The sequence below is a fragment of the Solanum tuberosum genome, unplaced genomic scaffold (assembly GCF_000226075.1).
Source record: "Solanum tuberosum cultivar DM 1-3 516 R44 unplaced genomic scaffold, SolTub_3.0 scf00527, whole genome shotgun sequence".
Taxonomy (NCBI): Eukaryota; Viridiplantae; Streptophyta; class Magnoliopsida; order Solanales; family Solanaceae; genus Solanum; species Solanum tuberosum.
In genome coordinates, this window is record NW_006239447.1 from 20,859 (window position 1) to 34,861 (window position 14,003).

The 14,003-nt window shown below is 33.2% G+C and overlaps 1 protein-coding gene across 2 annotated transcripts; it reads left to right on the forward strand.

Moving 5' to 3' along the window:
* Positions 1-6: 6 nt before the first annotated feature.
* LOC102591210 (chaperonin 60 subunit alpha 2, chloroplastic) lies at positions 7-5,190 on the forward strand. Of its 2 annotated transcripts, none has more exons than XM_006364979.1 (9): positions 7-76; positions 178-352; positions 1,550-1,671; positions 1,765-1,972; positions 2,073-2,218; positions 2,493-2,799; positions 3,189-3,439; positions 3,718-3,918; positions 4,247-5,190. In XM_006364979.1, exons 1-9 carry the CDS (start codon positions 23-25, stop codon positions 4,532-4,534), a joined length of 1,752 nt encoding a protein of 583 aa, XP_006365041.1. In that variant the 5' UTR covers positions 7-22; the 3' UTR covers positions 4,535-5,190. The 2 variants fall into 2 exon arrangements, with proteins under 2 accessions (XP_006365041.1, XP_006365042.1); XM_006364980.2 differs by having other exon boundaries at positions 4,287-4,443.
* The last annotated feature ends 8,813 nt before the right edge of the window (positions 5,191-14,003 follow it).

Genomic DNA, 14,003 nt, shown 5'->3' on the forward strand with positions numbered 1-14,003 from the left:
CCCCACACCTTCTCCTTACAAGATGTCCCTCTCAATGTTTTCACCTTTATACTCTCCTTTAAAGTTTTCTTTCAAGGTAACTCTCTCATAATACAGTCAATTCTTTGTAAAAATGTTAAAGTTGTTGTTTTTAGCTGATTTTTTGTATAATTTTTGTTCTTTGACTTGGGTTTTCAGGAAGAAAAAGGAAAGGGTAATTCTTGGGCATTGAGGCAAAGTTTAGGGAAGAAGAAATTGATGGTGGTGAGAGCTGGCCCAAAGAGGATAGCTTTTGATAAAGAATGCAGAAAAGCTTTACTTTCTGGTATCAATAAGCTTGCTGATGCTGTTTCTGTCACTTTAGGACCTAGAGGTATAATGGGTTTTCCCGCTTCTTTGAAAAAAATTTAGACTTGTTTGCTTATATCATTTATAATTGGTCTATATTTCCAGTTTAATTCATATATAGACATTAGAGGAAATGGAAAATGAAGGTAGTGGGGAACAAAGTTGTTGGTTAATTTTGATCCTGAATCAAAATTGTGTGCTCAGGTGAGCTGATCCGACCTAGTTAGGAGATGTTAATAGCTTGTTCCGACAAATTTTTAAAATCAGCTTATTTGGAAAAGTGTTCTTCAAAAAAGTACAACAACAACATGCCCCCGTGAAATCCCACAAAGTGCTCTGGAGTGTGTAGAGTGTACACAGACCTTACGTGGATGTAGAGAGGCTGGTTTTGGAAGTTCCTCGGCTCAAGTGTGCTTATCACAAAAGTACTTTTGTTAAGAAATAGATTGTGTTTGGCCAAGCTTCCTAAAAGTGTTTCTAAGTGTTTTTAAAAATCACTTATTTTCTCCCAAAAGTTTGATTAAACACCTCACTTTTCAAAAACATTTTTTTGGTAAAAATAAGCACTTTTAGCCTCCCAAAAGTTTGACAAACCAGCTATAAGAAAGAAATTAAAATAGAAGATCCACTAAATTTGTTGTGATGGTTAACAAAATTAAAGAATAACTTCTCTTGTCTTCTGAAAAGAAGAGGAGCTCTTTTCAATGTTATAAGCACAGAAACATATTACTTCCTCCTAGAATACAGTTTATTGAGGGACATTTAATTTGTGAAACAAAACCCTTCGAAGAGTAGGATATGCAACAATTTCTTGGTGGCAATTTTCTTCAGGTTAAGGTACACAATATTTGTTCAATTTATGTCTACGGCAAGGCATGAGTTTTCTAATACTTGTATTAGAGTGATTGTTTGGAATACCCCATGAAATTGCGGGGAAAAAACTTTTAGTGGTTTCCTCAAAAAGTTGTATTCTGTATATTGATTTTTGAAAATTATTTACTTAGCATTATGACATGAGTTCTCTTTTATCAGGTGTACATCCTTTGTGCAACTGATATATAATGTTACCTTTCGCCAAAAAAAAACATGATTGGAAGAAATTAGTTGGTTTGCGCTTTTGCTTATCAATCAAAAATGTATGAGGAACTTGTTTTTAGACATAGCATATATGCTGTCTGCCTGCTTGTTTTGGATTGCGATGATTGTGTGACAAATTATGCAGGCCGGAACGTAGTTCTCTCTGAAGCTGGGGGGCTGAAAATAATTAATGATGGTGTTACCATAGCTCAAGCCATAGAACTTCCAGATACAATTGAAAATGCTGGAGCGACACTTATCCAGGAGGTTATTAGTTGAGCCTGACACTGAGCATGATTTGGGTCTTTGAATAGTGTTTGAGAAACTCTTAATCTTGAAAATATTTTTTATCTATTGCAGGTTGCAACTAAGACCAACAGGTTAGCTGGTGACGGTACAACTACTGCAATTGTTTTGGCCCGTGAGATGATCAAAGCTGGGTTGTTAGCTGTTGATTTTGGGGCTAACCCTGTATCTATGAAGAAAGGTATGGATCAGACAGTAAGAGAGCTGGTCAAAACTTTGAAGAAGAAAAGTCATCCTGTTAGAGGAAATGATGATATAAAAGGTAACTTGATTTATTCTTTATATTATTCAACTCAGAAAATTTCGCATTCACTTCAAAAAAAATTAATGATTTGATCCCTTTCTCTTCTTACTATTTGCAGCCGTAGCTTCAATATCTGCTGGAAATGACGAGTTCATTGGCAGTTTGATTGCTGAGGCAATTAAGAAGATTGGTCCTGATGGAGTGATATGTATTGAGTCTTCCTCATCAGCTGAAACCTCGATCATGGTTGAAGAAGGAATGAAGGTAATATCTGCTCTTCCAAGTGTCACTGTTTGACTTCAATTTCTGTACTGAGAAATAAGCTATCTGGTAAAACATGATCCCACCTGAACTTTTCCAAGACTTTCAGGTTTGAAGCAAATCTGAAAGCTCAAAGAAAGTGCCTACTAAGAGAATTAACCTCTAGTTATCCATTTATATTTTTAAGCTAATTTCACCACTTCATATGTAAAATTATTTTTCTTCCATTTGTTTTCATTATTTTCTTGATTTGTATTCAGGCATTCTTTTCCTACAGATTGACAAGGGGTACATGTCACCTCATTTCATCAACAATCCCGACAAATCTATAGTAGAGTTTGAAAATGCCAAAGTTCTGGTAACCGATCAAAAGATATCTAGTGTCAAAGAAATTGTTCCTTTGCTAGAGAAGGCCACTCAACTGAGTGTGCCACTGCTGATTTTTGCTGAGGACATTTCAAAGCAAGTGCTAGAAACACTAGTCATTAACAAGATGCAAGGAATGCTCAGTGTTGCTGTTGTGCAATGTCCAGGATTTCGAGATGGAAAGAAAGGTGTATTACAAGACATTGCCATGTTGACAGGTGAACCAAATACTTTATTCTGAATTATCGAAATAGGTTAATACATGTGCCCAAACCCAAAAAAAGGGTGTTGAAATGGAGAGAGTAAACATTAGTTTTAACTTTAAACTCATCTTGAGGATAGATTAGAAACTAGGTGATATCCATAGTGCATGTGTACACAATTTTCTGGAATGCTTCAGTACAAATGCATTGATTTTAAGTTCGCCAAATCAGTTATTTCTGTAATGTACGTTGCTCGAGCAACGCTCACAAAAGAGGGTTGCCCTTAACCACTAATACTTTTGTATGCTGTATTGGATTCTCAAGACCTAGTGTTGCCCCAAGCGAAAATTAACTGCGAAGATCTCCTTTACCATGACATCTAACTGGCATTATAATGCAATTAGGTGCTGATTTTCTTTCTGGAGACTTAGGCCTGACTCTTGAAGGTGCAACTTCCGATCAGCTTGGTATTGCTCGGAAAATAACAATAACAAGCAACTCTACAACCATCGTGGCTCACCCCTCGACAAAAGCTGAAATACAAGCCAGAATAATGCAGATAAAGAAGGATCTTGCAGAAACAGATAATAAATCTATATCAGAGAAGCTTTCACAAAGAATAGCAAAACTCTCTGGTGGTGTGGCTATATTGAAGGTCTGTATTAATTAAGGTGTATTGTTTTGGATCAAACATCCCTATACAACCATTAATAATATATTTGAACCTTATCCTGCTGGTTGTATCTGTTATACTCAAGTTCACCTCCAGATTTCTGTAATTTCAAAAGTGAATAAATTTTAAATGCATAATTGACTTCTAAAGCAGTTAAAATGGTTCAAATTGCTAGGAATGAGATGTATGTATCCTTGCACTTATATATTTGTTTATCTCTTGAAAAATATCTGGTCTGATAAGATCCCGTATGAGTTCAGGTAGGAGCACATACTGAAACAGAACTGGAAGACCGAAAGCTGAGAATTGAGGATGCAAAAAATGCCACATTTGCTGCCATGGATGAAGGAATAGTGCCTGGTGGTGGTGCCACTTTTATTCATCTTTCTGAACAAGTACCCTTGATAAAAGAATCTTTTCAGGATCCAGATGAGCAGATCGGTGCTGACATAATAGGAACGGTACGACATATTGCATTCCTCAATTTGAACATACTTACACATTTAGTGGGCTAGTTCTTTGATTGAGAAGAGGGTAAGGAAGGATCAAATATTGGTAGCTTCTCGTTTTACAAGTTGGAAAAAGAAACATATGCATTTGTTTATTGTTGTGTACAGGTTTATTTGCTCTCTGACTACTATCTTTTGCTTCTTTGCTCTCTTATATGTTTTCCCTTTAAAAAAGAACCTAACTTAAGTCAGTATAGACATTTGAATTTTGAAGACTCTTTCTGGACTCATGAACAACTTTTCTAGCTTCCAGAATTCAATGGTCTACAATACTTTTCAGGCACTTCTTGCACCAGCAAAGCTAATAGCTGCAAATGCAGGAGTGGACGGAGATACAGTTGTGGAAAAAGTTAGAGGTTGTGACTGGAAAATGGGGTATAATGCCATGACTGGAAAATATGAAGACCTTCTTGCTTCTGGTATTATTGATCCTTGCCGTGTTTCACGATGTGCCCTTCAGAATGCTGTCTCTGTTGCCGGTATAGTCCTAACTACTCAAGCAATAATGGTAGAGAAAACCAAGGAGCCCAAACCCCTTGTTCCTCATATTCCTGGTATAAGTCCTTAAAAGGATGAAGGATAAACCTTTGGTCAAAGCACTGGACAAGGAAGTTCCAATTTATGATGTTGTCTTAAAAGGCAAGCTCTGGTTTGCCACTTTGACTTGGATGAGACGTTGGAAAGAGTTGAAATTCTTGTTTCCAGCTGATACTAGAGATTGTGCTCATTGCAGATAAAATTGCTTCCAGATACGAGCATTTTCTAGCCTTGATTCTTGGTAGGAAAATATAGTTAATCCTCAAGCATACAGGAACTATTTTGATCCCAATAGCACACGGTCATCTTGTTTCAGTAGTACTTGTTCCTGCAGGCAGAGGATCGTTATTTTCAGGTTTCTATTAGTAGTTTCGATCAGTGGGATACGATTATACCAAATGCCTTGAAGCAAAGATGACTAGTTTCTATTAGTAGTAAACTGTTGCATGTTGTTATAGGTTTGATATGAAAGGATATGAAATTAGAATCCCATATTATGAATAGGGCTAATATCAAAATTTCAACTTTTTAGTTTTTACACCCCAAACCCCTCCCCCTTCTTTATCATTTTTGTTTTTCAGTTTGATTTTGCATGTTTTGGGTTCATTCTGGACTTCATGGTGTAACAATAACTATATAGCTGTTTAGTAAAACTAATGTCTAAAAATATCTCTGTGGTAATGCAAACTGAACTCATGGCCATATAATCGAATCTCATTTTGTATGTAAATGTTCTTATTGAAGCCTTGCAGGCAGTAGGCCCTCCACTTTAGTAGTCTTGTGGCACCAATAAGGCAATTCAAATATCAAGAACATCCGGATGTGTCCGGTGCTTTCAAATTTTTTCACGTTTGGTTGGTCAAAATGTGTTTGAAATTTTTTTCTTCTAACAAAATAAGCTTTTTAAGAAGTGCTTAATAAGTGGCATTCCACGTTGATCCACCCCTAACACCACCCTAAATTTGACTCTCGAGCCCACCCTATAGTGTTTGTTTCGATTATATATAAATGTTTTTGTGACAATATTTTCGGCTTACTTCCAAACATTAAGAAATAAATAAGAAAACTACTCTGAATATTTCGGGAAATATTTATCGTCTTTATTTCTCTCAATAAAAAAGAGCTACTTTGGGTTCAAATACTTCCATAAAATAAACAAATAATTTGATATGGATTGCCGTAATTATAAAATATCATTCCTTCTAAGTAGTAAAATTATTTTTACTAATTCATAACACAAAATTCCTTTAAAATATTAATAATGTTAAATGTATTCAGCATCATATCTAGGACATTGATGAATATTTTTAGTTGATTTAAGTATGTTTAACCATATAGAGTAATGCTCACATAATCCCATCTACTATGATCCATTACGATCTGTATATATATTTTCTCCTCAACAACTAACTTTCATCTTCATCAGAGTATTGTGATAGAAAATAAATACAGTTAAACCTCATTTGTCGTAACGATATTTTACTAGTAACGTCTAATTTTCTTTGGAATCGATTTTTCATTTTATATTTTACTTCTCTATAGTAACATTCTATCTATAACAACAATGACATTCATTATAGCAATACACTTATGTAGCCTTCAGTTATGATTTTATACCCAAAATATAAATGTAAATGTAAAAAGTTATAAAAATCTCAATAAATATTAGAATTGAATCCATAATTTTAATATTAAATGAGTTCAATGCTAAAAAAACCTTAAAATTAAATTCCAAATATCTCAAATAATAAGGAATTGAACCTTAATAGTATGGCAGCTGAAAAAAAAAAAAGATCTAGGATGGCAGTATGCATTTAATTTAGCTCCTAATTTTCAGAAACTAAAAACATTATCCTATGAGATTTCAATGTCTGTTAAATAAAAGCTAGAGTCTAACCAACAATAACATATTTAATGTAATGTTACTCTGATAATTTTACTCTGGAGGTAATTGTAGATATTGAAATTTTGTGGACTCTATAAGACGTCAATTTGAATTGGGAATCTAGAAGGTGTGTTCAGTTTCAATTAGAGTTCTTAGAGGCTACCCAACCCTAAACCATATAGTTTATGCCTATATAAAGGGTACTAATTTTCTTAAAAGGCATCTCAAAATATCCTATCCTATAAACTCTTGGGTATTTTTAAAGATTAGGATCTCGAAAATAAAGAGATTGAGATCTCGAAAATTCCATAAAGAGATCGAAATCTCAAAAATTCCACTACAAATCCATGGAATATTCATAAAGAGATTAAAATCTCAACTATTCCGCACAATCATGGAATGTTTATAAAGAGATCAAATTCAAATCATCTTAATTTGAGAAATATGCCACTAACGCCCCTCGAATTAGGAAGATCAAGTCCAAATCATCCTGGTTCGAGAAATACACCACTAACGGTCCTCGAATTATGAAAATCAAGTTCAAGAAATACGCCACTAACAATCCTCGAATTATGTAGATCAAGTCCAACTCATCTTAGTTTGAGAAATACGTCACTAACGACCCTCAAATTATGTAGATCAAGTCCAAATCATCCTTGGTCGAGAAATACGCCACAAATGACCCTCGAATTATGGACCACTAACGACTTTCAAATTATGTCAAAATCATCCTAGTTTGAGAAATACACCACTAACGACCCTCAAATTATGTAGATCAAGTCCAAATCATCCTTGGTCGAGAAATACGCCACAAATGACCCTCGAATTATGGATAAATATCTTATGAGAGAAGAATCAAGGGATCTACAGAATTGTATCCGCATTGATTTATCAATAAAATATTCATATTTCTTCAAATTTTATTTGTGTGGTTTATTTATTTTCCATATGTTTAAAATTTGTTGCAAACAGTAACATTGGTAGAGTTGAGATTTGCATTGAGTGGATTCATAATATGAAGAAGTAAACATACAAAAAAAAAAAGCGAAAGGAGGTTCAACATTTACTATATTTTCATATAAAAAATTTAATATATATAAACAGTATAATTTTTCGTTAAAGAATTTTTTTTTGAACCCCTCGATTCTATCTAGCTCCGCTCCGAACCCTATGCCACTACCAGACCGCTTGATAGATCAGTTAACTTATGAACTGAAATCGCATAGCATATGCGTTTTACTTCTTGTTTGTATTTCCCAAAAAGATGTACATTCTAGCATTTTTTTAAACAATAAAAATTTTAAAATATAAACAGAGCACTAATCAAGGTCTTCAAAAGCTAAAGTTTTCTTGAGTATGTCAGGTAAATATGGGTTATGTAATATAGGATATTTTCAACTTTTATTGGAGTTACATAGGAATTACCATTTTAGAGCAGTGACGAATGCATAATTTTCACTAAGAAATTTGAAAAAAGGAAAATGTTGTGCATGAATTTGAAGTTGAAAAATCAAGGTGAATTTTGAACCCCTATATATAATTGTCTTATATATACTATATAACTTTTTGTCGAGAGAATTCAGATAAACTCTCTGACAACCTCTAGATCGGTCCTAATGAGAAAATATTTAGAATTTACAGGTTATTTGGAAAATATGTTTTACTTCTTGTTTGTATTTCCCAAAAAGATTACACATTCTAGCAATTTTGTAGTAAACAAAACAATAAACAGTGCATAATCAAGGTTTGAAAAGCTAAATTTGGAGGCTTTTGGTGTATTTGTGAAACAAACCCGATTTCCAATACAAACACTGATATATATTGTTATCACTAAATACAAGTTACAACGTATAATACACACAACAGAGTAATAACACACTAATTACGAATAGATTAACATAGAAGAAGGTAACTAGAAGGGGATGAGATACTAGAACAGAGAAAGGAGATGAGAGATAACGGAAAGCCAAAGCTTCTACATAATTTGCACCTAACGTTCTTCTAACTCCTAGTCCTTTTTTAACAAATGGTATTGGGCCTGGATCCCAAATAAAAGCCTCTAATAGCCCATAGGCCCTTACGGAGTCAGCTTGGTTCACAACAATACTCCCGCCCTCAAAATGAACCTTGTCCTCAAGGTTCGAGTGGAGCCACCGTGACATTACAATAGCAAATCTGTCCAGGCTTGAAGGTGAGTCGAGAGCTACTGCTTTTGTGTTAGAGTGAAACCAAGAGTTGCTAACCTTAAGTACTGATAAATCAACTCCAGTGCCCTTTGAAGATTCTAAATTACCAAGATGAATAACACAAACCACACCTCCTGTAATCACATCAGTGGTCGGGCCTTCATGTTCCACCGGTTGCTCTTCAATGCTTCTAAGGCCACTGTTAGTTAAAGCAGCAGTATCAATTGAAACTAATCTCACCAATTCAACCGCAGTTAGCCACTTTGTGTGAACATATGCATACATAGCTCTTAAAATTGCAAACTTCACGTCGCACTTCAATCTCTGTGCTTGTGCAATTGTGTTGTACATCTCTCTATTTTGTCCATCCAAAGGGTTAGCCATGGAAAAATCCCAATACAATAGAAATGATATCAAATTGATGAGCACTTTTAATGTCAATTGATGATCATGTTTGTCGGCAGAGAGAGGCATGTTGCATATAGATAAATTAGTTATTGCTTTAGGGATTTTCAAAAGGACTCCATCCATGTCTTCAAGAATTGGTACATCAAAAGTACCTCCTTCAGGATCAAAGACTAAAATCATTTCCAAAGCAATTTGACCTCTAGAAATTTTCTCTGTTTGTCTAGCTATGACACAGGGATAAACTAGTGCAATTCCTTCTCTGTGAAATTTTTCAACTTTATGATATGGAGAACTGATTAATGAATTAGTAAAAAAGTCAGTTAATGGTCTGGTAAAATAGCAAGTCCAATAATTATGCATCATTGGTGAGGAACCATCTTCAGCCAGAGAAGTAGGAAAATCAGTTAATGACCGCAATGATTGTACAAAGCTAGCAAGACTTAGTGTAGGATGTGTCATTCTTCTACTCTCCAAACTTGCATCAAATTTCAAATTCATGCATTGAGAAGGGAAAGCAAACAGTCCCCTGGAGTTCTTCTCCCAATCCTTATTCCGAGTGTTCATTTTCAAGTGGGTGTAATTGTAATTAAATTGCAAAGAAACAATAACTGTCCCTGGAAGATTAGAAAGCAAAATGGAAAAATGCATACACCATCGTCGTCCTGGATCCCACACTTGAGTCATACAATTAACATACGCGATGAAGCAAAACGTGTCAATAGATCCCAACAAAAGTAATGACTTAGTCTCATGCTCCGACAAAAAATCAAGAAGATACATGTCTTCAAAGGACACAAATTCAATTTGTTGTTTCGGAGAGCCAGAATCCAAAGAAATTGTCGTAACATACCTCTTAGACATATCTCTTTGGGGACTTCCATGAAACTGTTGGATTTCGCTGATATCAAGATCTATATCATCTTCATCAGACATTTCAATTTGATCATCGAATGGCGCCAAGGTGAATACATTGGGGCAGTTATTTAACATTTTGTCGAACATCTTGTGCGCATCAGTTTTGGTCGGATATTCAGATTTCTCATCAAAGTTCTGAGGCAACAACGAATTGGATATATCGCTCCTTTGTGGATGCACATATGCAAGACATGATGAAAGTATATTTGGCTCACTGAAACCTGGCGAAATAGCCTCACAAGGACTTGGGTACTTAGTCACAGTGGGCACCTGCCATAGATTGGCCAAACGACCAACCTGCGATTTGAGATGTCGTTTGCGGAAGCGAATTAACACTTTCGCAGCGAAGTGTTCCCAATCTACCAATTGTTTGTTCTGGAAAAGCCATTGGTACCACGTCAACGCTGCTCCGTCAAGATAATACGAGGCGAGAGATAACTTGTGGTTTTCTGCAATTTCATAGAAGTCAAAGTACTGTTCAGCCTGGGAAATCCAAAACTCTGAATTCTCACCACAGAATCGTTGAAATTTTAGTGTGCTAGGTTTACTCGTTGGAAGGTTTCCAACCAACTCGTGTAACATTGATCGAATTTCCGCGAGATCCTTCGACCAAATATCTTTCATGACCTTAATTGAATCTTTAATTGTTCGAACTATTTGGTCCTCCATTGAAGACCTCTGGATGAAAGCACCAATGAAACAAACCCGATTTCCAATACAAACACTGATATATATTGTTATCACTAAATACAAGTTACAACGTATAATACACACAACAAAGTAATAACACACTAATTATGAAGAGATTAACATAGAAGAAGGTAACTAGAAGGGGATGAGATACTAGAACAGAGAAAGGAGATGAGAGATAACGGAAAGCCAAAGCTTCTACATAATTTGCATAACCGTTCTTCTAACTCCTAGTCCTTTTTTAACAAATGGTTATTGGGCCTGGATCCCAAATAAAAGTCTCTAATAGCCCATAGGCCCTTACGGAGTCAGCTTGGTTCACAACAATTTGTCACCTTTTCCCACATTATACTTGAACCATTTTTTTACTATTGTATTTGTTTTGTAGTTTTGATTACTAACGATTTTTATTTGGTCTTTACATAAAAAAAATATATTTTATTTTCCTTGTTTATTTAGCAAATGAAGATAATTTTTTTTTATTTTTTTTTCTATATTGTCCTTAGTATTAAATAATTACATAAAATAGTGGTAATCAAATTTAGAGCTCCAAAGTATCATTAATATAATTAATCTAGCAACTACTATTCTGATCAAAGTTTTCTTAAGGTGTGTGCTAGGTTAACATGCGTCCGGTAATATGAAACAAATAGAGCATTTTCAACTTTTATTCGAGTCACGGAAAGTACCATTTTGGAGCAGTGACAAATGTAGGATTTTCACTAAGGAGTTCAGAAAGCAAAAATGTCGTGCGTGAAATATCAAGTTGAATTTGGAACCCCCTAAACCACTAACCTAGCCTCTAGTCTTGTATTCATGAAATTCAAAATCTATATATATACAAATATAAAAAAATTACCTAGATATACCATATAATTTTTTATTGAGAGAATATGAATGAACACCATGACAACCCCTTATATCCAGCCCTGATAGAAAAATATTTTTTTAAAATTGCAAATTATGGAACTAAGTAGCTAGATATAATATCAAAGGCAGATTCAAAATTTGAATTTAGCCAACTAAATTTTTAATACTAAATAATATTGTATTCATTTGTAATCTTACAATTATAGATTTAAAGTAAACATAACATATTTTTTACTTTTTTTTTTCATATCGAAAATTATGAATTCATCTGATGACTCGTTATGACATGGATTGGTATTTGACAAGTTTTAAAGTAAGGATTTGTCTCTAATTAGCTATGAGCCAACTAAGGAGTCTATAACCTAATAATATCTTTTATTAACTCTAACATTATAAGTAGTATCATTTTTCTTTGACATCATATGGCACTATTATTACGTATCATTTACATCACACTTCAAATTATATTTTTTTGTAAAAGAAAAAAAATCTTCTTTGTTCTTATTGTTATTATTTTTACAAATAATAACCATATGACTATAGTGGGAAGTGGGAACTACAGTAAAAGGGAAACAAAGAAAAAAAGGAAAAAGAAAATTTGTAATGATATAACTTAATGTAAAAGCTAAGTATGTCTTCCACAAATGGATTTTTATGAAAACAAATCTTCTAAAATACGCACAGATATATTAAATTTCTTTTGAATTTATTACACCATCACCCACGTAATAATTTGCTTTATCTTCCTTTTTTTTAATTATAAAAAGTGAATCACTTTGGTTTTTAGTTTATTAGATATTTAATAAAATAAATAAAATAAAAAATAAAAAATAAAGAACCAAATTTCATAGATTTTAATGTAACGAATCTATTAAATTATCATGCTGACACTGCATACTTTTTTTTTAAGCTTTTGTGTAAAAATTAATAATGAGCTAAAATGCATACAAACAACTCAACACTTGTATTATCCCAATATTCTATGAACATAATATAATAAAGTTTGTGCCTTTACAACTCAATTTGGTAAAATATGATTTCATTACAAAATTATCACTGAGTATTCTATCCTCTAATTATTCATTTTCTAATTAATAAAAGATGAATCCTTTTAAACCAAAGAAAAAAAAGAATTGTGAAACTTGGAGAAATTATTCATTTTCTAATTAATAAAGGATGAATCCTTTTAAACCAAACAAAAGAAAGAATTGTGAAACTTGTGTTTTCTCCATTGATGGATAAAGATGTTTTTTTGTATGGATGGAAACCTTGGAAAAATTATTTTTCAATATTTTTATGTTCCAGGTTAAAATTTAATTTTGAAAAGTATTTTACCATTCTAAGAAAATGAATTTTCTAGCGAAAGTGAAAAAAAACAAATTCAATAAGTGTCCTCCTGGCTCTCTACCCTTCAACACACCTAACTTGATCAAATCAATTCAAGGGAAAGGAAGGGGTCATTTTGTGGCTTTTAGCACATGGTTTAAACAAATCTTTCTAAAAAAAATATGTACTTATAATTAAGAAATATAGATAGTCATTGATTATAGTACTTTAGATTTTGAAATTATAACTACCATTACGTTGTTAGATTGATTAGATAATTATGTTAGGCAATATATAATGAGAGCCAACTTTAATAGTTATCACTGCTTCCTCATGTAATGTATTAAAACTTTGGATAGGTAACTCTTAAATGTTATATCTCACCCTATTGTATTAAATAAGAAAAATATTAGATATCAGTGTAGACATTAAAATTTTGTGGGACTCTACATGATGTGTTCAATTCGAATTGAAACTCTAAAAGGTGTGTTTAGTTTTAATTAGAATTTTTGGAGGCTACTCAACCCTAAACCCTAGTTTATGCCTATATGAAGGGTACTAAATTCCCTTAAAAGGCATCTCAAAAAATATCCATAAACTCTTGGGTATTTTTAAAGATCAGGATCTCGAATATTCCACAAAAGTCATGGAATACTCATATAGAGGTCAAGTCTAAATCATCCTAGTTCGAGAAATACGTTACTAATGGCCCTGGAATCATGGATAAATCTTAGGAGAGTAGAATCAAGGGAGTAATAGAATTGTACCCACATATTTATCAATAAAGTTATGTTTCTTCTTATTTTATTATGATTGTCATTTATTTTTTGTCACTTTAAAATTTGTTGCAAACAACCATTTACAACAATATTAAAATGACCAAAAAAGGATATTAAAATGCCGCTTGTTTTTTGTTTTTTTTTTGTATTTTAATATTAAAATATTATTTTGTACGCTTTAGATGTCAAAATGACCAAAAGGATAAAAAGTTTAACGACGGTAAGTTCCATTCACTAAGAATCAAAATAAAAATATTAGGTTTATTTTGTAAGGTATCAAAAAAATAGTTTTAATTTTTAATTTCTACTGAACGAGTTTTAAGATTTTCTCTCTAACACCATTAATCTTTCAAGCTTCAGCCTTCATAGTAAATTTATGAATTATCTTAACTTATATTCTTATTGTTGTTAGCAATCTGTGTTTAAAAAATCAGAATTACT

What these genes read in the sequence shown, in the direction of transcription:
- LOC102591210 (XM_006364979.1), top strand. Translation starts at nt 23, where the DNA reads ATGTCCCTCTCAATGTTTTCACCTTTATACTCTCCTTTAAAGTTTTCT. An exon ending in GAGCGACACTTATCCAGGAG is followed by an intron (nt 1,672 to 1,764) that starts GTTATTAGTTGA and finishes TATCTATTGCAG; the next exon opens with GTTGCAACTAAGACCAACAG. An exon ending in GTGGTGTGGCTATATTGAAG is followed by an intron (nt 3,440 to 3,717) that starts GTCTGTATTAAT and finishes GTATGAGTTCAG; the next exon opens with GTAGGAGCACATACTGAAAC.